At 38.5% G+C, this 22,637-nt stretch overlaps 2 protein-coding genes across 2 annotated transcripts in view; one reads left to right on the top strand and one right to left on the bottom strand.

Moving 5' to 3' along the window:
- Nucleotides 1-4,884, bottom strand: part of kdrl (kinase insert domain receptor like) — a 43,483-nt gene extending 38,599 nt beyond the window's left edge. The window contains exon 1 of the mRNA XM_063495410.1: nt 4,365-4,884. Within this exon, the coding sequence (XP_063351480.1) occupies nt 4,365-4,428 (64 nt within the window). The 5' untranslated portion in view covers nt 4,429-4,884. The remainder of the gene's footprint in view (nt 1-4,364) is intronic.
- Nucleotides 4,885-11,544: 6,660 nt separating this feature from the next.
- tex11 (testis expressed 11) lies at nt 11,545-22,605 on the top strand. The gene is made up of 29 exons (XM_063495398.1): nt 11,545-11,572; nt 12,717-12,829; nt 13,140-13,224; nt 13,688-13,778; nt 13,850-13,931; nt 14,040-14,159; nt 14,387-14,467; nt 14,591-14,676; nt 14,753-14,810; nt 14,902-14,997; nt 15,080-15,161; nt 15,407-15,485; nt 15,616-15,767; nt 15,936-16,021; nt 16,321-16,458; nt 16,615-16,717; nt 16,845-16,969; nt 17,521-17,606; nt 18,266-18,319; nt 18,429-18,469; nt 18,577-18,654; nt 18,748-18,818; nt 20,012-20,125; nt 20,337-20,403; nt 20,584-20,733; nt 20,842-20,950; nt 21,054-21,174; nt 21,762-21,929; nt 22,277-22,605. The coding sequence occupies exons 1-29, from the start codon at nt 11,545-11,547 to the stop codon at nt 22,346-22,348; spliced, it is 2,736 nt and encodes a 911-aa protein (XP_063351468.1). The 3' UTR covers nt 22,349-22,605.
- Nucleotides 22,606-22,637: the final 32 nt, after the last annotated feature.

Here is a 22,637-nt window from a genome sequence, read left to right as displayed (position 1 = left end):
CCCTGCAACAGCTGTGCCCTGCATTCCTTCAGGAGATCGCCTGAAAAATGCCAGAAATTGTGCATATTGAGTTGGTTCAAAGAGCCCCAAAGCTGGTTCTCATTAAAAGCTGTTACAAAGAGGACAGGCATGGAACAAACAGAGAGGGAGTCAGGGAGGGTGCGAGAGGCCGACTGACTTCTGCTTCAGTTTTTTCACTTGCATGATCTCGATTGACTCACACAGCATCAAGCTGGTTGCTGACACAGAGCCAGGTTAGCTAAGATTAGACCAGGATCACATTTGTGTGTCTTTGTCCTCGCTTGGCATTGATTAAAGGAAATGGCACAGGACACTGTGTTTGGGGGGAAAAAAATGGTCAGGAAATACAGACAAAAATTTGAAACAACATGGATTTCAGGATTTTTTTCAATAGAAATGTCTGTGGTCAAGAAAATAATTAAATATTTAGTCTGAAAGAACGACCAAACAATGACCGAGACTAAATGATTCAGGTTTTCAGCATTGCAATGGAAAATGATGGCCTACGTATGCTCTGCTTAGCCATATTTTGTCAAAGGATCTTGAATAATACTTGTTAGTTATGTTCCTGACATGAGAGAAAGCATAAACTCTTGGTGTTTAAAAAGATACTTTGAGCACAACTCCTAAAATATTCGGTGACTACTGCACTTAAAAACACTACAGAACTACAAATAAAAAAATAAAAAAAATACATAAAGCAAAATAGACAAGTGATATAAATGCCACCAGCATGCTGCCAGTAGCTCACTGGTGATGTTGTGTAATAATACAAAAAAATTACTGTATCAGATGACTGTACTGTCACTGAACCGAAAAGGAAACTCCAAGTCACAGCCCCTAAAGCGCGAGGAATAATGTGCGGAATTCCCTTCTCTTTTGCAGAGGGCACACTTCACCTCCCTGTACTTCCCGTCCCGTCATCAGACGGCACGAATGTCTTGAGAGTCGAGGGAAAAAATCATTTTTGGGAATAGGGCACAATGATTCCTTTGCGTATCATTGCCACTTCATCCTTTGCTCTTCTGCTGTCACAAAATTAGATGGGGGGAGAAGTGAGAATTACGGAGTAAATGAGCCAGCTTTGCTGTACTGTGACCTTGACGATGGACTGAAACAATAGTGAACAGTCTCTGCGATGAGATTTCATGATAGCGCACTGGTAGTTTATGTAAACAAACCTACTACACACTAACTTATTTTTATATTTTCTCTCAATTATATGTTAAAAGTACTTTAACTGGTATATGATACTACTCTGTCATCTGCTATGAAGCCGGACTAAAAGGCTAAACTTGATCAATATCCAAACAAAAAGTGGAAGGGGGCGAGGAGGGATTTACCGCTAGAGTACATGAGTCAGCTTTGCCATACTGTGACCCTGGCAAACAGAGTGAAACAGTAGTGAATAGTCTGTCATGGATAGTGCTATGGTAGCCATTGTAAAACAAATGTAATACACTATTCACTAACCTCTTTTTGCATTTTCTCTCAACGAGATACTGCAATTAACTTCCAGGGGGATACGATCCTACTGTCATTTGTTAAGTAGGCTGGACTTAAAAGCTAAGCTTGATCTGTATCCTTCAAATCTGAGTTTGGGCGGTCCAAACATCGCACCTTCTCTGGGTCACGGTGCTGTCCTGCTGCAAAAGTGTCCGTGACAGTTCACTGCAAGTTAGACTGACAAAATATTCAAGACAAACTTTATCAAACCTTTGACAAGACTCAACCACCTGCCATAATAAGAACCAGCTAACGGTGCTCTGGCTGTGCTACTTGTGTCCTGGAACATTCTCACATGCAGAGCCCTACAAAAACCCTACACTTTGCCAACTGCAAGGTTAAGACAACAGTTACAGAGAGAGCCTTTTTCATTAGGCGTGTATAAACCTTTAGAGGTTTGGAGGCAAAATGCCCCAGACTCCTCTAAAAAAAACAAAAAAAACCCCAAAACAAAACAAAACAAAATAAAGGAACATCTGGCCGTGATGGGTGGCCACTCTAGGTTATATAAAGCTGTGTAGAGCCAACAAAGGGGGTTCTCCTGCATGAGACTCCTAAATAGTAAACCCAGAGGATTCCTGTTCCATAATGTATGATTAAGACTAAGAGGCAGACAGAAGCTCCTTGAAATTGAAATCCCATGCAGGATTCAAAGAAAATATATTGCTGGTTCGAGGTGGATAGGTCTAGCATGGAACAGATGCTGGAATAATCCAGAAAAGCAACACAGTTCAATTTGTAAAGCTGAATATCCCAGTGTAGGGGAATGACGTTTTCTGCTCTACTGGTAAATCTTCCACTCCAGGTGAGTGTGTGTGTGAGGATGTGTTTTTCTTGTACTGCCTGCATGGACCCAGATGTACTGCCAGTGAGCAATGAGCCCCCACCGCACTTGGCTGACCTCTCATCACTCCCATTTTACAGTCCTCAAGCGTCCAAGCAGGAAAGAAAAAAATACTCTGGTACAAATTAGACACAACATCAACCCCTCTCATCGCAGGACTGTCTACACTGCAGGAAAAGAAAGAACTGACAAAGAGAGTGTTGTATATGATAAGTAACAATAAAAGGACAGCTTCCACTTTCCATTTCACCCATCTCCTTAGTCATTGCTGTGTCAGTTATAACTTTCATGGCAATTTTCTTTCCTAAACTCAGGGGTGTCATCTGACTAAATGTAACTCAGAACCCAGAATAAAAGAATCAGTCCAACACAAGTGATCATTTTAATTAAATATATATCATTATATTTACAGGCAAACTCCATTGTATGAATATTCCTACATGCATCACATCTCAAGTGATATGCAGAAGGGTCCACTGAAAAAAGATTATCTTGCTGACATTTGTGTGAGCTGTTACGCTTCAGTTAAATTGGTGTCAAAAGGTCAGAATGAACATATGTAACCTGTGCTCATTTCGAATAAGAAGCAGCTGCAAGTCAAAAATTAAGAAATCAGCAAATAGGCCAGCAGCAAATATAGTTTTTTTTCCTTTTCACTCTAAGCCATCTTTAAAATTACTGGGATAAAAGTGGATGTTGTGTAATAATAAAATACACCCCAGTCGTGCGTGCGCATCACTCCATGACTTGTAATTTTGCTTAGTTAACGATGACACCGTGACATTCTCACAGCTGTTCACCAGAAAAAAACATCTTACACATCTCTGAATAAACAGAGACACCTTGACGACCATCAGTAACTAATGTCTCTACCAGTCAGTGGCTCCTGTACTGAAACAATAGCCCCTTTCCTCCTTGCTATTGTCTTGTGGATGAAGTTTGACATAGTTGAACGTGAGCACAAGGAGCTCCGGGAAGAAATCTTTGCTCAGGTAGCGTGTCACATTTCCGTGACCTTTACTAGCCAGAACAATTCCAGGCTGCCTCTCTTGTCCCTACATCCGCTTCCTCCTCTTTGCGTCTTTCCCACGCTTTGTGAGTGGACAGTGAAGGAAACCTACTCAAAAACACAGTGTGTGTGTGTGTGTGTGTGTGTGTGTTCAGTAAAAGAGGTTGAATGTGAACAGTATTTCCTTTGTTTGGATGGGCTGTTTATTTTGAAGTGGTGAGGAAGCCTTAGTTTGTATCTCTGTGACACACTGGACCTGGCACAAGGTGAAGGAACATCCCAGATTTACTCAGGTTTTGTGGAGTGAGACTGAGACAATGGAGTTGACTGGACTGTCAGATAAAACATGGCAAAATGTTTAATCCTGTCCACGCACACATAACAATTGCAGGAACTTTGCGTTTCATAATTTATAACAAAGTACTGACATGCAAAATATTCAAAGTATCTAAGAAAGTACACTAAAATAGACCATTCAAAACTCATATTAGTAAATCCAGTCATACTAAAATATAGAGCCCGACTAATCGCCTGTTATGAATCAACGCATTTTACTAATAATCTCCCAATGACAATAGGGACAGACGACCTCTAGGGGCTTATCTGAAAACTGCAAACTCAATAGCAGAATGATGATTTTTTTCTGTTGGCGCATGATCTTCGAAAATGTGCAAGTAATCTGCGGTCATAGCTATACACAGTAATCATTTTACACTGCAGCTGGGATCAAAGAATAACCCGCCAACAAAATCAGCTCTTGGTTGCAGGTCAATTAAACACCGGAGAAATTTAAATTACTATAAAAAAAAAAAGAAAAAAGAAAAATAATGCTAAAAATAGTTATTGTAAAAATTGGCAGCTGTATATAAATCGTGTTTTTAAATATTATGCAATCAGTCTTTCATTCACTGAAAGGAATTAACAATGATAAAGTCTGTTCTTTCACTCGTAAATATCTGGTGTATATAAACATGAATGACTCACCTAATGCCAGAGATAAAAAACACAAGATGACAGCGACCTGGTTGAAGCAGTCAGGTGGGGCCATCCTGCGAACTTCCCCAAAGTGCAAACCTTGTGATAAAAATAAATGCAATCTAGTCGCTGTTTGTCTCTTTAAATTCCGGCTGACTGCGAGTCTTAATTGGCCTTTAAAACGCCTTTTATGAATCCCCAAAAGGTTCAGGTGCGCAAGGACAAAGCAGCAGTAATTTTCCCATATGCCTGCACGCGATTCGCGGGGGAGCTCTCCTGCGCTGCTCGGCAGTCCAACTCCCGGCACCGGCGCACTGAGGAGGCGGGTCGGATGCACCGCTATCCTCTGGGCAGGTGCAAAAGTAGTAAAAGGAAAAAAAAGTTAAATGAAGGAAATTGAATCGGCCGTAAAATAAAAAAGTTGAAGTGAAAAGTACTTCAGCTCTTGTGGCTCTTGTGCTGTGTTTGGACTCAAGAACGAGATCAATGAGCTCCTGCGCCTTGTACCCACTGTATCTCCTCCCTATCGCCTCTGTGCAACACTTACAGTGCCGTCCAGACGTGACACGTTTTATGGAGCCACACACAGACGGAGGACGCGACGTCACTTTTGTTGAGGAGGGGTAGGTAGGTTAGGGGGAGGAGGGGGCGACTTCTTAATTTTAGCTACTGAGGGGGAACAGTATGTCATTGTTCTGAGTTATTCCCACTATAACTGTGCAGGGAAATAAAATGATGCAACAGAAACGCAGTCATTGCACGTATCTTATCATTTAGGAAACTCCACTCAGTTTTTCATACCAGGCAGAAGCTCCCTTAGACACTAGAGATGAGAAGAAGCTATTCACTGAGCTACCTTAGAGTCTTAATGAGTATGTTCTCAAATTAAATTCACAAACCTTTAAAGGGAGTTCTTCAATCACCTATTAGTAGGGAGCAGATGCTCTTCAGAAGCATAAACCGTCTCACTTTCTTTCTGAAATAAAATCTTTTGGTGCACGAAGTCTCTTATCTTTGACTTTTTATCCACTATCACACTGTACTCTCTTAGTGTTAAGGAATTTCCACATCCCAACTGCCATAACTGAAAGGCTGTTGTGCCCGAATGTTGTTGATTAAAAGCAGTCTGCTTTAGTTAAAGCTCTTGTTAACTTTGATTCATTACATATTTTGCAATTTTTAATTATAAAATAAATTAGCATGCTATGTATTTATTTACTTAACTGACCTTTGTGTGCAACACTGATAAAAATCAACCTGTGTACCTGAGGTTAAAGGTAATTGCATTTATCTTCACTGGAGAAAAAAACAAAACAATGCAGTGCAAACAATCACTGTGATATCGGCTTGAATCTATCTGCCCAAGTTTGCAGAATAAACATTTGTTGGATTTATTTTTAACGTCAGAAACAGGATGCACTTCTTTTTATATCAATGTAAATAATCTTCTTTTGTCCGGCCGTACCCTGCAGTGTGTGGATATGCCGCAGACTGTTTTCTTTTTATCACAACAACAATCACTTTGCTGTTGCAGGTCATACTAGCAGGCATTGTAAATAAGAACATCCTGCCCTCACCTTTCCGCCCACAACAGGAATCCACAGCTACCATTTTGGGGACTGGATCAGAAGTAGTGTTGTGTGCTAAAGGTGATACACAAGGCAAATTGAAATGTAATGTAAACCAATTTTCCGACCTATAGCAGGAGAACTGTGATGTGGCACATGAGAACATGGGAAACTTGGCCATTCCAATGCTGGTAATCCTTATGCTATCTGGGATTTTGAGACCACACTGTCACAACTAAAGAATTCAGCAATTTCCTGCCCCCTATCAGTACTTTAAGTCACTATCAGCCAAAGAAAGAGAAGTTACAGACAAGTTACATTCGAAAAGGAAACATCATATTGAAGGCTGCACTGATTTATTTCTAATAATTTTTAGATTATGACTGCGGGAATTTCACTTTGGGAAATTTCAGAAGCAAGAATTGATCATTTTATTATTAGATGATAAACTATTGGCTCATGCATTGTAAGAGAGCAATAACTTGTAAAGTGTATAAAATTGCAACTGTAATTTTCTTAGTTTGTTTCCATATTTAAGCTTTCAAAAAGGGAGACATTCCCTTTGGGCTAACAGCGCAACAGATAAGTCTCCTGATGAACAATTGCTGGAAGTTACAAGCTGAGAGGGGTGGATTTAAAATGATTTATTTTGGAAGCTGGAGCTCAAACAGACTGTGGGGGACTAACTGGTTGTACACACACCGCATGCAGTCTTCCTTTTGTTCGTCTTGGGTAAATGAACCAGAAGAAATGTCCTTTCTGAGGAGAGTAGTAGACAGCGTCTGACTGCATGCTCCGTCAAGTGACTGTACTCTGACATGAATGCAAGTAGTGCCAGCATTTCCAGACTTCAGAATGAGGGTGTGAAGGCAAAATTAGAAATACAAGTTGATGAAAACTTGCTTAGTTACACTTTTCTAGTACTGTACCGGACCCCCCTCCTGCATTCAGAACAATTTTAATTCTTTATGGCATAGATTCAGCAAGATGCTGGAAATATTCCTCAGAAATCTTGGTCCATATTGACATGATAGCAGATTTGTAAGTTGCACATCCATGACGCAAATCTCCCAATCCACCACATTTCAAAGATGCTCTATTGGATTGCGATCTGGTGACTGTGAAGGCCATCTGAGTGAACTAATTGTCATGTTCAAGACACCAGTTTGTGATAATAGGAACATTGCAAAATTGTGTGTTGTCAGCTGGAAGTAGCCATCACAGGTGGTTATAAAGAGATGGCCCACACCAGTATACCACCACTATCATCATGAGCTTTTGTTACAAGCCAGGATGGATCTATGCGTTCATGTTTATATGAAATTCTGGCCCTACCATCTGAATCGCTCAGCTGAAATCAGGACTCATCAGACCAGGCAACTTTTTCCAGTCTTCTCCAATTGCGGCGAGCCTCTGTGAATAGTATCCTCAGGCTCCTGTTCTTAGCAGACACAAGTAGTGCCAAGCGTGGTTGTTTGTTACATCTTCTTCAAGGCTGGATATGTTGTGAATTCAGAGATGCTTGTCTGTATACCTTGATTCTAACGAGTAGTTACTTGATTTAATAATCATAGTTACCTGATTCTCATTTAGACAGGTTACCTAAATGCTTTAAGTTACTGCCATATAAATGGCCCATTAGATATTTGTGTAATCCGAAGTAGAACCTAATGAAGTGGTCAGATAGTGTGTTCCACTATGTTAGCAAAACTAATACTTGCATAAATTCAGTTCTATAAATGTGTAATTTTTAAGTCCTGGACAGAAGTTTGCAGAAGTCAGAGCATTTTTGGAAACTGTGTTACTGTATTAGGGTCAGTGCATTTGTGTCTCACCTATGTCATTTAGCTCCATCTAGTGTTGATTGGAAAAAAAAGGACATGACTGGGAAAGGCTACATCTATAGCAATATTTTTTTTCTCTTAATGGGAAGCAAAAATGGTTTAATAAATATATTGATAGAACTTATGGATTAAGTGGTTTTGTTGACTTCACACACCAAATGAACACTATTTTATTTATTCTGAACATTTGCCCTTCCAAGTATTCCATGCTACTGGTTTAAAAGGTGGGTACCTGCTTTCCTCAGCCTCTGAGTTGTCAAAAGGAGATTTACTCAAGAATCAAAGCAACATAGTTGAAGCTTTGGTAGAGGTTTTCTGGGTAATATGTCAGATATTGTGTCAGAAGAAATTTAGTCCAGAAATTTAGTCAGGCAAAAAGAAATCAGTGCTCAATGGGAATCACTGTGAAGGCTGTTCCCAGTGAAGACAGACTTGTAAGAAAGCAATAATTCAAAGCTCAAAAATCAAACTGTCGAGATATTCTCCAGACCCATGTCTAATGTGGTGTTGAGTCAAATGACCTCATATTGCTGCTGAGTCACCCAGGCTACAGATCACTAATGGAAAAACACAGAGATGGAGAAATAGTTGCTGAATGTCTGTTCAACTCAATGTGAGAGTGAAGTTTTACATATAACAAGGACAAATCAAACCAAGTTTAAGATCACGTCCTTGGGTGGAGTTGCTCAATGGGTGCCTTTGTTCTAGATGTCTTTTGCATTATTTTATCAAGACATCTAGAATAAATCCTGACATATCTTTAGAAGCTTGGGTATCAAATGTTTACGGCATGAATTTCTAGTGACTGATCCATGCTATTTGGAATTAGTTGGGCAAGTTAGTTAGATAACTGTAAAAACTAAGCATCACCTTTTAACAGAAAGTATTATTATTCCTCTGTTTTCTGCTCCCTTAAGAAGTCACCACAGCTGATAATCTCCCTTAATCTCAACCTATCCCTACCATGCTCTTATGTCACCCTCTGCATATCCTTCTTCAGTGCATGCATGAATCTTCCTTGTGGTCCTCTTGTTTCATACTTAACAACGTTTGCACACCTAAATAATCTTGCATTAAACACATAGCCCCGTGAAAAAGAAAGCAACCCCCTCCAGCAGCTAAATATGTTCACGTGGCCTCCAAACTCCCTAGCTCATGATCAAGCATCCCTGGGATATGCTGTAATAACCCTGATCCACACAGACCCCACCCTGCAACACGCAGGATCCAATTTCCCATTGCCAGACACTACAGGACGCCCCCACAGTTCCCTTGTTCACACTTCAATGGGTCAGAAGTGTTCAGGCAGCATAAGAGCGGTTCTATACAATATTTTGCAGATGGTTTTACAGCCATGTTGTGATTTCTTGGTATTCCTGTAGTAACTTTTGAGCTAAATACAATATACTCCCCTAACAGAGACATATGGAAACTTAGGCCTTCATCTTTTCTTTGATTTGAATTGCATGCATACATGTAAAAATTGGAATATTTCAGCTTTTAGAGAGAAAACTTTTACTTCATTGAAGAGAGTAAAATATCTAAGTGAGATGTCAGTGTTTCATAATGTCATAGTGCTTTTGCCTACCTTGGTACCTTTGAGTATCAAAAAGGTATGAATAAGGGTGGAAGTTTGATTTGGGAAAGTGATGAATCTGTCAGAGAGGCACTTTGCTCCTTACACCTGTAAATGGCAGTAAAAATGGGAGTCTTTTTAATACTGTTATTAATGTTTTGTGTGATTTGAAAAAGAATCATAATTCAAGTTGAAAATTGAAAAAGCCTTACCTGACCTCCTCTTTCTGCTTAGCTCTGATGCCCTCTCTTTTCCTGATACCTGTTGTCAGAAAGAAACCAGAAAGTTTTATGTACTGTGACTTACAAATAGATTTTTGGTTTTACACATAAGATAAATTGTTTTCTAACAATAATATCAGAAGAATTTGGTGAGATAATATTACAGTCGCATGTCCGTCTATGATACCTATGGTATTCTGACTATGATACCTGTATTAACAACCACAAGGAGAGATAGCTGTACACTGAAAAACAGAACAGATCTCTGTTCATGCATTTAGAATTACTAATAAAAAAGATGGATATGCTATAGTGGTAACATTACAACTTACAGTCCAAATACCAATTCACTATTTTTTATTTGTTGCCTGGAGAGCTCTCTTTTTCTGTGTCATCCTGATGTCTATATCTACAACAAATAATAAACCCTTAATTTCCCACACTAGTTACTATAAGTACAGGTAATTTAATCTACTTGCCAAGCATGTGATGACTGGAAAATGTCACTTGGCAATAAATGTAAACAAGTGCGCTAAGCCAGTCTTACAAGGCTTCTTAGATTTACCAAGAAATAAGGGCTTATACTGTTTTTTTTTCCTTTATGGCCACAATGCCAACAAAGATTGCTGAACTCTGAGTAAATACTGCAGGAGAACCAAAGAGAGTTATGAGAAAATACTTCACCAGAAAACCTCAGATAACCTTTGAGTATAATATCAACCATAAACTTTATTTAAGAGCTATTGATGCCAACATAAGATCAATACCAGTTAGTGTTAGCAAAGTTAAAACTTAGAGCATGCCCTGTCAAAACATTTAGTTTTCTACAGAACTCCATTATCTGTAAGCAAACACGTGTCTTACTTTGTTTTGTACACTGCTAGCAATTCAGCTTTGCGGTGAGTTGAGCTGACCTTAAAATGACTGAAAAATCAAATTTAATATGACTTTACTGCCTTATTTTATGTTCCCAGAAAGCTAAAGCCCTGCATAGCCTGGATCATCTTGTGCTCCAGTAGATGACCCTTCTCTCAAAAGCCCTTGCTGATTCTTATTTCTGTTTTAATTATTTTTAAATTGAAATACTACACTATACATAAAACACTACACAACACATACATAGACCAAGGTAGATAAGGGAAATGAGGGGGAAAAAAGACAAATAATTTTCAACAGTTACATTTCTTACATTTCTTTGACCTTCATATCAACATAGTGTTGCATCTACAAATATATAGAAATCTTGCTTTTATAATAAATATTTCTCTTTAAACATTTCAAAACTGTGCAGTTTTCCTTCTTTCATTATATTGTATAGAAATCAGAATGCACACAATAAAATCACAACTCAAGGATTTGATAATATAAATGTCTCGCTCTAGTTTATGTTCTTTTATAACAGTTTTATATACCTTAAGAGTCAATTTCACCTAATATTTATATAACCTTGTAAACTGTTATATGATAAAATTGGCTGTATGGGAATGGGAGGTATTTTCTTTTTAGTGTGTTTCCATGTGTATTTTATGATGGGCTACATAAGTACAATAGCACTCATCTGTGCTGCAAAACAATAATCTCTAAAAGAAGGTAGTCCCAATCTCCCCATTGCAAAGTTTTGAGATGAACTGTAGGTCTTGTAGGAACTTGCCTCTTCTAATTCTCTAGCAAATAACTTTCTATAGAAGATGGGGATAATACAGTAACCAACAGAAACTCTCTTTATCCCTTTGTTTAATGGTATTTAATTTTTGTCACACCTGCAATTATTATCAAGCTAGTATTAGGAACAGTTTAAGGTAGGCAGAATAATTCCCTCTATTGGAGTAATAGCTCTTTTATATTGCTGTTGTTTTGATATCCTCGCTTTCTTTTTCGCGGGCATTTTTGATAGCTGTCAATCAAATGCCAACATTTCAGTGAGGAGCTAGCTGCTAGCACCTAGCCTGACAGATATTTTTATTCCACGAAAAGTTAGACATGGAGGAACTTACCTCAACTGTGAAAAGTGAGTAACTGACTCGTTCTCTTGACCCACCTATTTATTTATTAAAGTGCTTTTACAAAACCATATTGGGTACCAACTGGAGCTGGAGCTTAGTTGTTAATTTAGCTTCCAACCTAGCTAATTCACTAATTGTTAGGTTGCGTCTATTATCTGGAAGCACAATAGCTAATAACAGTTTTGTGCCTCTGGTATATTAGCTAAATGTTACTCAGGCCATGGAAGTAATAGTTATTTTTCTAAAAGATAAAGGGAACTAAACAGGCAAAGTCTGTAAATCCCAAAAGTTGTATTATTAAAACTTACTGCTGTTGTGACTGTAGCAAGAAAAAGTTAGCCAGCAGGCTGCCATCTACATTTGTAAGTACAAATCTACACCTGGGTAACAATTTGAAACTTTTAAAGCAGTTTTTGATGGAGAGTAAATTCTCTTTATTCAGTGGGTAAAAAGGGTACTTGAAGACCTTATGTGTATTTCAAACAGGGTCTTAGAATTTTTAAAGAAACTGCTTTGTTATAGACTTTTTATAAATTTTGTGCAGCCTGTGAAATGCCTGATAATGCAAATGATTAGAGGCATAAAATTGGGGTTCATGTTATCCACTAAACTGCTCATGTTATCTTGGTCACCAGCCACAGTGAATTATTGTTATATTTTACATTATTATAACAAGCTAGCCCCCTAACTTGTAAATATGTAATATGAATACTTTTTTAAAATGGCAACTAATTAACCTAATTTGGGATGTATGACTCATGCTTCATTTTAGATTATATTCTACCTTAAAAGATGAACAATCATTAATAAATAGCTTAATATTTCAGTGCTAATAGCCTAACATTAAGACACAAGAGAATATCTGAATTATTTTTTAAATGAGAAAGGAAATTAATGTAGTCAAACTGGATTTTGAGACAGATTTTTAACTTAAACAAAAGAATAAGAAAGTGAGGTGCTCTCCATGTCACACACATTATTGTCTTGCACATACAGTATGTGGTTTTCTTTATAGTGTAGAAAATTCGGATATTCTTATTGCATGAAAAATCAGATGTCACTTTCCACTTCAGAAGACAACATGTCCTCTATTATCCTGTTTGTGTCCTGTCAACGTCTGTCTTTGTTGACTTTTTTTTTAATACACAGGTCTCACTGAGCTCCTGCTGCAAAAGCAGCTAACAGATTATGATGAAGTGATAGAGAAGCTCTTCTCTGAAGTCCCTGGACTTGAGGCTATGCCCAAAATACCAGATCCGCAGGTAGACAAAAACACGTCAGCTTGTTTAACTATATGCCACAAGTCAGTAGTGATGTAAAGTTATAGTATAACAATAAAAAAAAACCAAAGAAATAAAATAAAATGAAGAATTAACAAATAGTTATGGAAGAAATTTTTTTACACCGCTAATATTCTTGTTTAATAGAGCTGAATTAATCTAACCTACTACAAGTTATATGACTGCTGCAACGGTTCCATGATGTTTAAAGACTGCAATTTAATGTAATATTGTTTATACTCATATACAAGAAGCTGGCATAATGTTATTTTTTTTGTTGTCTTGTTTACAGCTGGAGGAGTGTGCCATCAAGCTGTGGAACTGGGGAGTTACTAAGAATGTGGGTGTCACAATAAGTACAGTTCAAAAAGCCCAAGGTAAATATTTATTTGTATTGTTCCACCCCTCATTTTTTTGTATTTTGCTAGGAAAATAGGAAATAGATACAGAAATGCATTTAAACATACAAATGTGCATGGAAATATATAAGACAAAAACACAGTCTGTACTATTCTAGCAAGTTTCAAAGTTAATATTTGGTATGAGCACCTTTATTGTTCAACCCATCCTAAATTTTAAAGGTTTCTTGTAATTTCTTTAAGTAGTCTTCAGGAATAGTTCTCCAGGCTTCTTGAAGGAGATTCAAAGCTCTTCTTTGGAAGTTGGCTGCCTTTTTTCAGTTCTCCGTCAAGATGATCCCACTTTGATCCCATTTTGACTTTAACAATATTGAGGTCTGGACTCTGAGCAGGCCAGTCCAAGACTGATTGTGTTCCACTGTGCATTTTTCTATGCTTTATCTTCTCTCCTCACATTCAAATAATCTCACTATGCTTAAAGTGCGTCATGTTGCATGCAGTCTGTTGTACTGCTGTGAGCCTGAGAACCCAACAGAGGGCACCATTCGCAAGCAGATTCTGGTAAGCAGTACTGAAGGCAGCCTCTGTGAGTGCGCAATGTTTCAGGAGGACAAGGCATGTTTGTCAGTGTCTAATCTTTACAGATGGCCTGCAAAACAGGGAGAACCTGGCTGGACTGCAAAAATCCCCAGATGGCAGATAAATACTTAAGCCTTGCTGTCAAGGTGAAGAAGAAAATAACACTCATACTGATAGTCTCTTAATTCTGTGTAGGTTTGAAGCAAACACAAATACCATGTTTTTAGAAATGACTCAAAATCTAATATCCCCAGAGCCTTGAAATCCTCTACAGCCAACTGATTTCCAGAGGCAATGGCACAGCTGACATTAGTTCATCCAAGGAGGATGTGGAGAAGGATCTACTTCGAATTCTCTCATACCAAGCAGAATCGGTGAGCTGTGGCGCATGTGATGTTCGACACCTTCGATGTGAATATTTGTTCTTGTGATATTTGGCAGCTTAGGAAGTGCCATTCTGACAGACTTGCAGTGTGAAGTGTGAGACAGCTAAAATGTGAACTGAGAAACAATGAGAGGGGTAAATTTCTGACAGCTAATAGGGAGTATTATATTGTTTGCTGACATTTAATTATAAGTTCAGATCTGTTCTCCTTTACAGGCCATAACTCAAGGCAATAACAAAGAGGCTGTGGCCTACATTCAGCGTTGTAAAGACATGTTGCTGCGACTACCAAAGGATGTAAGAAAAAAGGCCATCTGTTGCTATTATAACAACACTATATATTGATTTTTCACTTTTACACTACATATTGTTATGGGATGTGTGGGGGATGTTAACTGTGATTATACTTTCTCAATACAGACTGCGTACCTCTCCCTAATGTGCTACAACTTTGGAATAGATGCTTACAATGTGAGGAAGTATGAAGACAGTGCTTTTTGGTTGAGGTAATATTCTAATGTTCAGTTTCCCAAGAAAAATGTTGATAAAGGTTGCAATCGAAGAGAAATGTTTCCGTTTCAGTCAAAGCTATGATATCGGGAAAATGAATATGAAATATGGCCCCGGATCTGAAGTTTTGGTAAGACAGTACAATATAAACTTTCATACGAACATGACTGTCATTTAGAATTACAATTGTAATAAAAGTGATGTTAATTTCCCTACAATAGGCCAAGGCTTTGCGGCTCCTCGCCACTGTTTATTTGGAGTGGGACTGTGAGAAGTTTGCAGAGAAGGCGCTCAATGCTGTTAGCTTAGCAAACAAGGTGAAACATTAGGAATCATTTTTAGATTGTTATTTATATAAGCAGAGGAATCTGCTCTTCAGCTAATTTTGTAATTTGACAGGAATGCGTGAGCACATATGGACTGTACTTAAAGATCAAAATACTCCTGAGATGTGAGTCATCAGACAGTGACTTCAGAGCAGGTTAGTTGATACCACAACCAGAACATATTGAGTTATTTAGACAGAATTTGATTGGTGCTGCAGTGGGTTGTTAGTCTCCAAAGTTATAAAACTGTGGCTTAGGTGTTCTCTTAGAGCTGTTCTGACTACAGTAGCAATAGATACTTATACTGAGAGCCTTGGAAAGAGTTAATATGTCTCTGTAGATGACTTCAGCAGAGTTACAAATGCACATTAAAAAGCAGTTTTAAAAAATTCATTTTCAGGACTTCATGAGATGCTGGAATCAGAAGTTTCTCTTGAGCTGTGCCTAAGCACAGTGAAACTACTAATCTCTGAAGAGAGGTAAAAATCTTTGTTTGTATGGTAATAATTCCCATTAGTTCTTTGTAGAAATATATAATACATAAAGAAGCATCTTTTTTTAAGTCTCAGGCATATTTTATCGATCTGAATATGTCTGTTATTTTTCTAGAGAAGCGCTGGCTTTTGAGTATTTGAAAAGTGTGTGTCAGCACTTTGAGACATCCCCTGACCTGGGAACTGCTCTTGTCTTGCACATTGAGCTGCTGCTGCAGAGAGGCAAAGAGCTGCTGGGCAAACAGAAGATTGAGGATATTATCACTGGTACTGTATTTCTGCTATCAGTACTATAATAAATCTAAATTAAGACAGACAAAAATTTAATTGCATGACAAATACTATATATTTATCACTGCGTATAGTATTAAAAAGAATGAATAGTACTTTAAATGTGCTACTGTATTAGTATGATATTTTTTTACACCCACATAGGCCACTGTACAGGCAAACAGCTGACCCCACAGGCCCTTACAAGTCTCCATGTCTTGCTGTGGGATAAAGCATCCAAGTACTTTGAGGTACACATCTATTCACAATGCATTTTAGAGTCCATACAGACGTGCATACTTATAAGGATGTTCACAATCAGCAGTGTTGCTTCACAACAAAAAGGCAGGTGGCCACAAAAAGGTCCACCTAACCCTTGTTAGGTATTGTTAGATGTTTCCTTATAAAACAGCATGTGTATGTTAGAAGTTTTCCTATAGTGTTAGTTCTTGTTTTCTGACTTTCCACCATAAGTAAGTAGTTTATTTAGCATAGGTTCAGTGTAGAGGTTTACTTTCACATGGACAAAAGTTTAACTTTGTGTTTCCAGGCTGGAAGCTATTCTGAGGCTCTTCAGTGGTATAACTACTCCTTAAGTCTCTTCAAGGGAGGTCAAATGGAGCCCAACTTAGCCAAACTGCAAAGAAACAGAGCTTCCTGCTTCCTAAAACTTAAGCAACTGGAAAAGGTAAGAGAACTTGAGGCTGCTGTGGTTGGTAATTTTTAGAACACCAGTATTTATATGTCACTAGTGACAACTGGAAGTGTCCCTGGCATATTTTTTTTTACAGTTACTGCATGCAAATATGTTTTCATCTGTATCAAAAATCTTAATTTTTGTAAGGCCAAAGAAGCAATTAAGGAAGCACAGAGATGTGATCCAGACAACATTTTTACTCAGTTTAGCGTATACAAGGTGGCTGTGCAGGAGAATGAGGCAGAGAAAGGTACCTAAAAAAGATTACTTACTGGGACTGGGGTGCTTTATAAATCATACTAGTGTTGCCATAATAACAGCAATATTTTCACCATATTATTTTTGATGATGTGGCTGATTTATTTATTTTTTGCTAGCCTCAGGTGCATTGCATGCAATGGGACGTCTGTCCAAGAATCCTGTAGCCTGTGAGGACAGACTGCTGGTGTCGGAGGATGCTGCTTCCAATCTCCTGAGTCTGGCTGCTCAGATTGCTTTGGAGGTAGAATTTATCACAGGACTCATTGCTCGTTTCTGTACACCAGTCCTTCAGTTTAGGTCTGATTGAGTTATTATTACATTTCCCGGTCTTATGATGATATAGCGCCTCATCAGTGCTATTTGCAGCTTGGACAGAAACTGGCAGTTTTTGTGAGTGGGAAGTTGATGAGGGATTATGTCCTTGTCACTGAACTCATACTGGTTCCTGTGCAGAAGGGGCTGAGAAGAATAGCATCACTGAGAAGATGATCAAGCATGTTAAACCTTTCCAGGAAAATGTCCAAACCAGCTGGGATCAAAGATAAAGCTTAAATATTTTTCATCTTGTTCGTGTAGACTTATACTGCAGTCCTTCCTCAATAGTTACATACTTTATACTATTATACAAATAGATGTGTTACAGTAACTTTCCCCAGCTATTATAATCAATAGTTTCAGTTATTAAATCAACTTGAATTTTCTTTAGTGTACTATGTGATTCTGATGCGTATCGATAAGTATAGGTGGTGAGTGGCATTAATGGTGATGAGAAAGTTTCTACCTCTGTGGCAGAATGGACAACAGGAAACCGCCATGAAAGCACTGGAGATTTTGTGTGAACACTCCAAAGATCAAGCACAGGTTCTGGTTGCTCTGAGGTCTGTGAAAACTTAAGTATAACCTAAAAAAAAAAAAAAGAAGTAACATTTTAACCTCACTTTTATTAAAATAGTATCTAACATGAATGATATGATGTGACAGTATGTAGCCAAAAACAGATTGAGTACAGAGCCTTACACATAAGGCTGTTATTAAATAAACATACAGTTGTAGTCAGAAGTTTACATACACTCATCATGAGCACAAAGAACATTTTAATTTGGTACTTTTAATAATTTGAAACCCCGAGTTAATATTCATGGTAACTTAAAAAAATAAAAATAAAGCTTGCACTTGTGAATAATTGCGTTTTTTTTTATTATGTGCTTGCTTTCTTATTGTCTTGATTTGGATGCAGTCTTAGATACGTATAAATTTGATGCTAACACCTAACTTTGCTAATGGATATCATGTTTGGTTTTTGAGATCTGAAAATAATGACTCATGTTTAAATCTCAAATTGGGTCATGATGGTACTGCGTCACACATTTAGTAGAGGTGGCTCAGAGATTGTATTTAGTCTCTTAGTTTTCCACACACCTCTATGATCCACTGACCTATATTCCCTCACTTTTTCACTGAAAGTATGTCTCTGTATAATACAGTTAGTAGGTGAAAGAAAGGAGGTCAACACCAATTTCTTCATTCATCTTTTTAGGTGTTTGGTTCGGCTTGTTCTCTCCACAATAGAAAAATTGAGTGATAAAATAAGGTGAGGTGAGAAAGAGGGAAAATACCAAATGTTTTCATATTTCAAATTGATGCTGATTTAACTGAAAAAACAAAAACAGATCTACATTTCCTAATTTCATTCCACGCAGTGATGTAAGTCTGGATGTCTTGCTGCCACATCTAAAAAAGGGTAAGTGCAAATCTTAATTTAATTGCATTGTGAGTGGAAGTGTCTCAACTACAGTGTCATGTGTTGTGCGTCATAACCCTCGGATGTTTTCTTTGCCGTCACTTCAGCTCTGCAGACAATTTCACACCCCTCTCACATGACTGTCGATCAACGCACAGAGGAAGCTAACTGGTTCAGAAAGATTGGTGCTAAGATTCTTTCTCTTCTTTTCACTTCAATCTAACGTGGTATGCAGCACCTTCATTTTGTCTGTGTGCTCATGTGTGTCCTTGTTACAGCTTGGAACTTGGCTTTGCAGTGCGAGAGCAGCCCTGACAAAATGAGAGATTTCTTTGTGCTCTCTTATCAGGCAAGTGTCCTTATTAGCTTTGTCAGGTGAATTAATCAATGTCTGCTCTATGTGGGTGTAGATCAAGAACACCTGAACAGGAATAAACATTGCTTTATAAATAGAAACGTATCAGTTTACACTCACAATAATATGTGTTCCTTAACCTTAGCTTTAATGGAATACATACCATTACATTTGGATCTATTAAGTTTGATTTCTGCCAGGGATTTTCTCATGTCTGATTTACATACAAGCCCTGATGCCTAAAAGTACCCATATACAATTATTTTGATCTTATTTATAAGAAATTCAACTTACTTTTGGTTAAATGTAGTCAGAATTTAAATACAGTATTTTAGAAATACTTTCCTACATTATATGTACAAAACTATGGACCCACCTACACATTACACTTACATGAGCTTTATGACAACTGGTCCCCTCTTTGCACCTATAGCAGCTTCCACTCTTCTGGGAATGTTTTTTGCAAATGTTGGAGTGTGTCTGTTGGAGTTTCTGCCCATTTAACTACGACTGATGCTGGACATCACAGTCTCCATTTTACTTCAGTCCTAAAGGTGTTTGATGATGGCAGCTAAGACCTACCACACCAAAAATTATCCAGCCACACGTTAATGGACCTGGCTTTGTTCTTTTGGGAATAGTTATGCTGGAAGAGAAAAGGGTCTTTTCCAGCCTCTTCCCATAGATTTGGAAGTGCAGAATTGTCAAAAATGTCTTTGTAAGCAGAAGCATTAAGATTTCCCTTCACTGCTGCTAGGAGGTCCAGGCCAACCTCAAAAAACAACCCCATAGCTTTATTGAATTCAGTGAATAAGAGGTGTAGCCTAATACTTTTGTCCATGTAGCGTATCATGTGTTAGTTCCTTTGTCATACGTGCTTAAATGTCTATTCACTGTGTCTAAATGTCTATTCTGACAGTGGCTGTGCTGTGTTCTTATTCACACTGGAAAAACTGAGTCCATATACTTTGCTGCCTACAAACGAAATGAACTACAAAAATATGAGCCCACAGATTATGACGTTACTGGAAGATTTTTAAAAGTTCTATTTGTCTATCTGTACTTTGTGCCTACCTGTCAGTCTCAAACTCTTGAAAAAGAGAACTTGATCTCAATGACAGAGCTTTTTTAAATAAAAGAATAAATAAATATTAAGGCTATATGTGTGTTTCTACATGAACCTATAGTTCTCCCAGCTGTGCCCACCTGATCGCACTCTACTCATGGGCCAGAGGACATGTCTGCTAATGGCTGCTGCTGCTTCTTTGGAGCTCGGCAGGAAGTCTTCTCACCCTACCCAGGTGTGCCACCCACTGCCCATCTCCTACATTTAGCACACTCTCACTCCACATGGATGGAAATTTACCAAGACCAGTGGAGAGGAGAGGTGACTAACAACATCATTGGTGCTAGCGTAGGTGTTTCATTTGAATCCCCCTGCCTTTGAAAAGGAACTGAACACTAGGTGGCGATGATTAATCCAGAATGCTTTGCATGTTTGTCTGGTTCCAGGAGTTCACTCAGGCTCTGGAGCACATTCAGATCTGTTCAGAGGTGTGGAAAACCCTGAAAGCATCAGGTGCATTTAGCAGCTACACTATTCAAACTAAAAGTAATTTTTATTTTCAAAATGTAAACTATTTAAAACACAGCAAAGGAGAGTTAAACACAGTTATATGTTATTAAAAAGCTGACATAATTTTTTAAGTCTACTTCATGAAGTGAAATTGAGCTATAAAAATGTATTCTCAATTTACAGGAAGCTTTCCGATGGACCCGACAGACTCTCTACTACTGCTGTATGAGTTTGAAGCTCGTGCTAAACTGAATGATCCCATGGTTGAGGCAATACTGGAGTCTGTGTTGGAGCTTGAAAATGTTGAACCCAAAATGTTAGAGACCATGGCAGGTTAAAAAGACCCTCTATTATTAATCATGTCTGTGCTGAAATACCTAAAGAAACACATCAGTGTTTTCAGTATTCACTCTATGCTCTTATTGTCTTTCATTTATGTAGCCTTGGCAATGGAGCCTCCAGCCTATTTCCCACTGCTGTGCAAGAAGGCCTTGAGGGTTGCTCTCTTTCTGCACAAGAAACAACCACAGGCTGACCTGGCGCACTGCAGGCACACCCATCACTACCTTTAGCATTTCATTAATGAGCATTTTTTTTCTTTTTAGATTTTGAATGAATAGGTTATTGACTGTTTTTCTGTGTCCTCATCTTAGCAAGTGTGTTCACAGCCTTATCAAGCTGTCCCTCCCAAGTGGCGTGTCAGAGGTGGAGGCCCATGTGCTCAAGGAGGTGTGGAACTACTACGAGGAGGCCCTGTCCATCATTGCAGCCGCAGTGAGTCAGCACCAATCACACACCGACATCCCTCGGCTCCCACCTCCTGTTCCCTCCAACAGGAATGCTCCTGCTATATAATTCACCCCCTCTTTTCCACTCCATGCCTGCCTGCTGTTCTAGAAGCCTCTTTTTATCAATGGGCTTTCAGCCGCACTCCAATTAGCAGATGCTTCCATTCACCACCCCTTCCTGCCAATTTGAATGTTAATGCGCTGTACAAGTTGTCACACTGCCGGTGAGCTACAGCTCTGAAAGAGACATGAAATTATTGAGACATTATGCAGCTTTAGAGGCAGTGCACATTTCCCCTTTCATATTGAGTTATTACTTGAAAGCTGTGGAATTCTTTGGATCAAAGTAAATGGACAAGATTAAAGTGTTGTGAAATATGAATGAACCGTTTCCACTGAGTTTGTTTCATGCTCTGTTTTTATGACTTACAAGCATAAGTAAATGTTAATATACAAATGGACAGGATTTGATGAAAGTTTACTTGGCATTTGCTGCCTCAACCCACTGAAAATGATTTGTACAAGACAGTAACCCAGGTGGCCTTTTGAACATCTTCCTGCTCTTCTCCGTAGCCGGACGACTTCCCAGAGATGGAGACCTTGTGGTTGCTGACTCAGGCTTGGAACACTGGGATTTTGCTGTACAGCTTGGCTCAATACCCCGAAGCTGAGAAGTGGTGTGGCCTGGCCATGAGCTTCGTCCGCCACCTGGGATCTCTACAGGAGAGCTATGAGACACAGGTAGAGGACTGGTGGAGAGAAGAAAGGGGATGAAACACTGGGTTGATAGTAGCTTAAATCATCCTGCTGCTTTGTTAAATACAGATTTTGGCAGAATTAAATCTACATGTCATTGTACAACTCCAGGGTTGCTCATCAAAATACACCAATTATAGTTTTGAAGTTAGCTCAAGGAACGTCACCAGAGGTGATCCTTTAAGTATTGCAGCTTTGTCAAGAGAAAAATATGGCAATAAAATACAGTCTCATAAGGTTAAACTGGCACACAGCAATGAAAGTAACTGCTCCATTGTACTGCTAGAGGTATAAAAAGCTTAGTTATACAGCTGTTATTTATGTACCCACAGATGTCTGGTCTCTACAGCAAAATCCTGGACAGATTGGACAAAGCAAAGAAAAATGTCAGCATGAAAGAATAGACAAACAGGTATAGGTCAGCTGTCGGGAGCCTGGTGCACGCCTGTTCTTCGGGGAAACCTACGTTTATTCAGTTCAGTTTTCAACACCCTAACGTTCTCAATGTTATGAGAAACATTTACCAGAAATTCCAGTTTGGTATGTTCTTTTAAATTATTTTAACTGTGGTGTATTCTGGTAGACTAGTACATTCATTTCTGGTCTGATTCTTACCTGAACATTTGTTCTAAGCTCCTATCCATTTATACTTTTCCGACAGAAACTAAAGAAAAAATAAAATAAAAATCTACC

The sequence above is a fragment of the Pelmatolapia mariae genome, linkage group LG2 (genome assembly GCF_036321145.2).
Source record: "Pelmatolapia mariae isolate MD_Pm_ZW linkage group LG2, Pm_UMD_F_2, whole genome shotgun sequence".
Taxonomy (NCBI): Eukaryota; Metazoa; Chordata; class Actinopteri; order Cichliformes; family Cichlidae; genus Pelmatolapia; species Pelmatolapia mariae.
The sequence above is the reverse complement of the archived record's forward strand: the minus strand, read 5'-3'. Positions and strand labels throughout refer to the sequence as shown.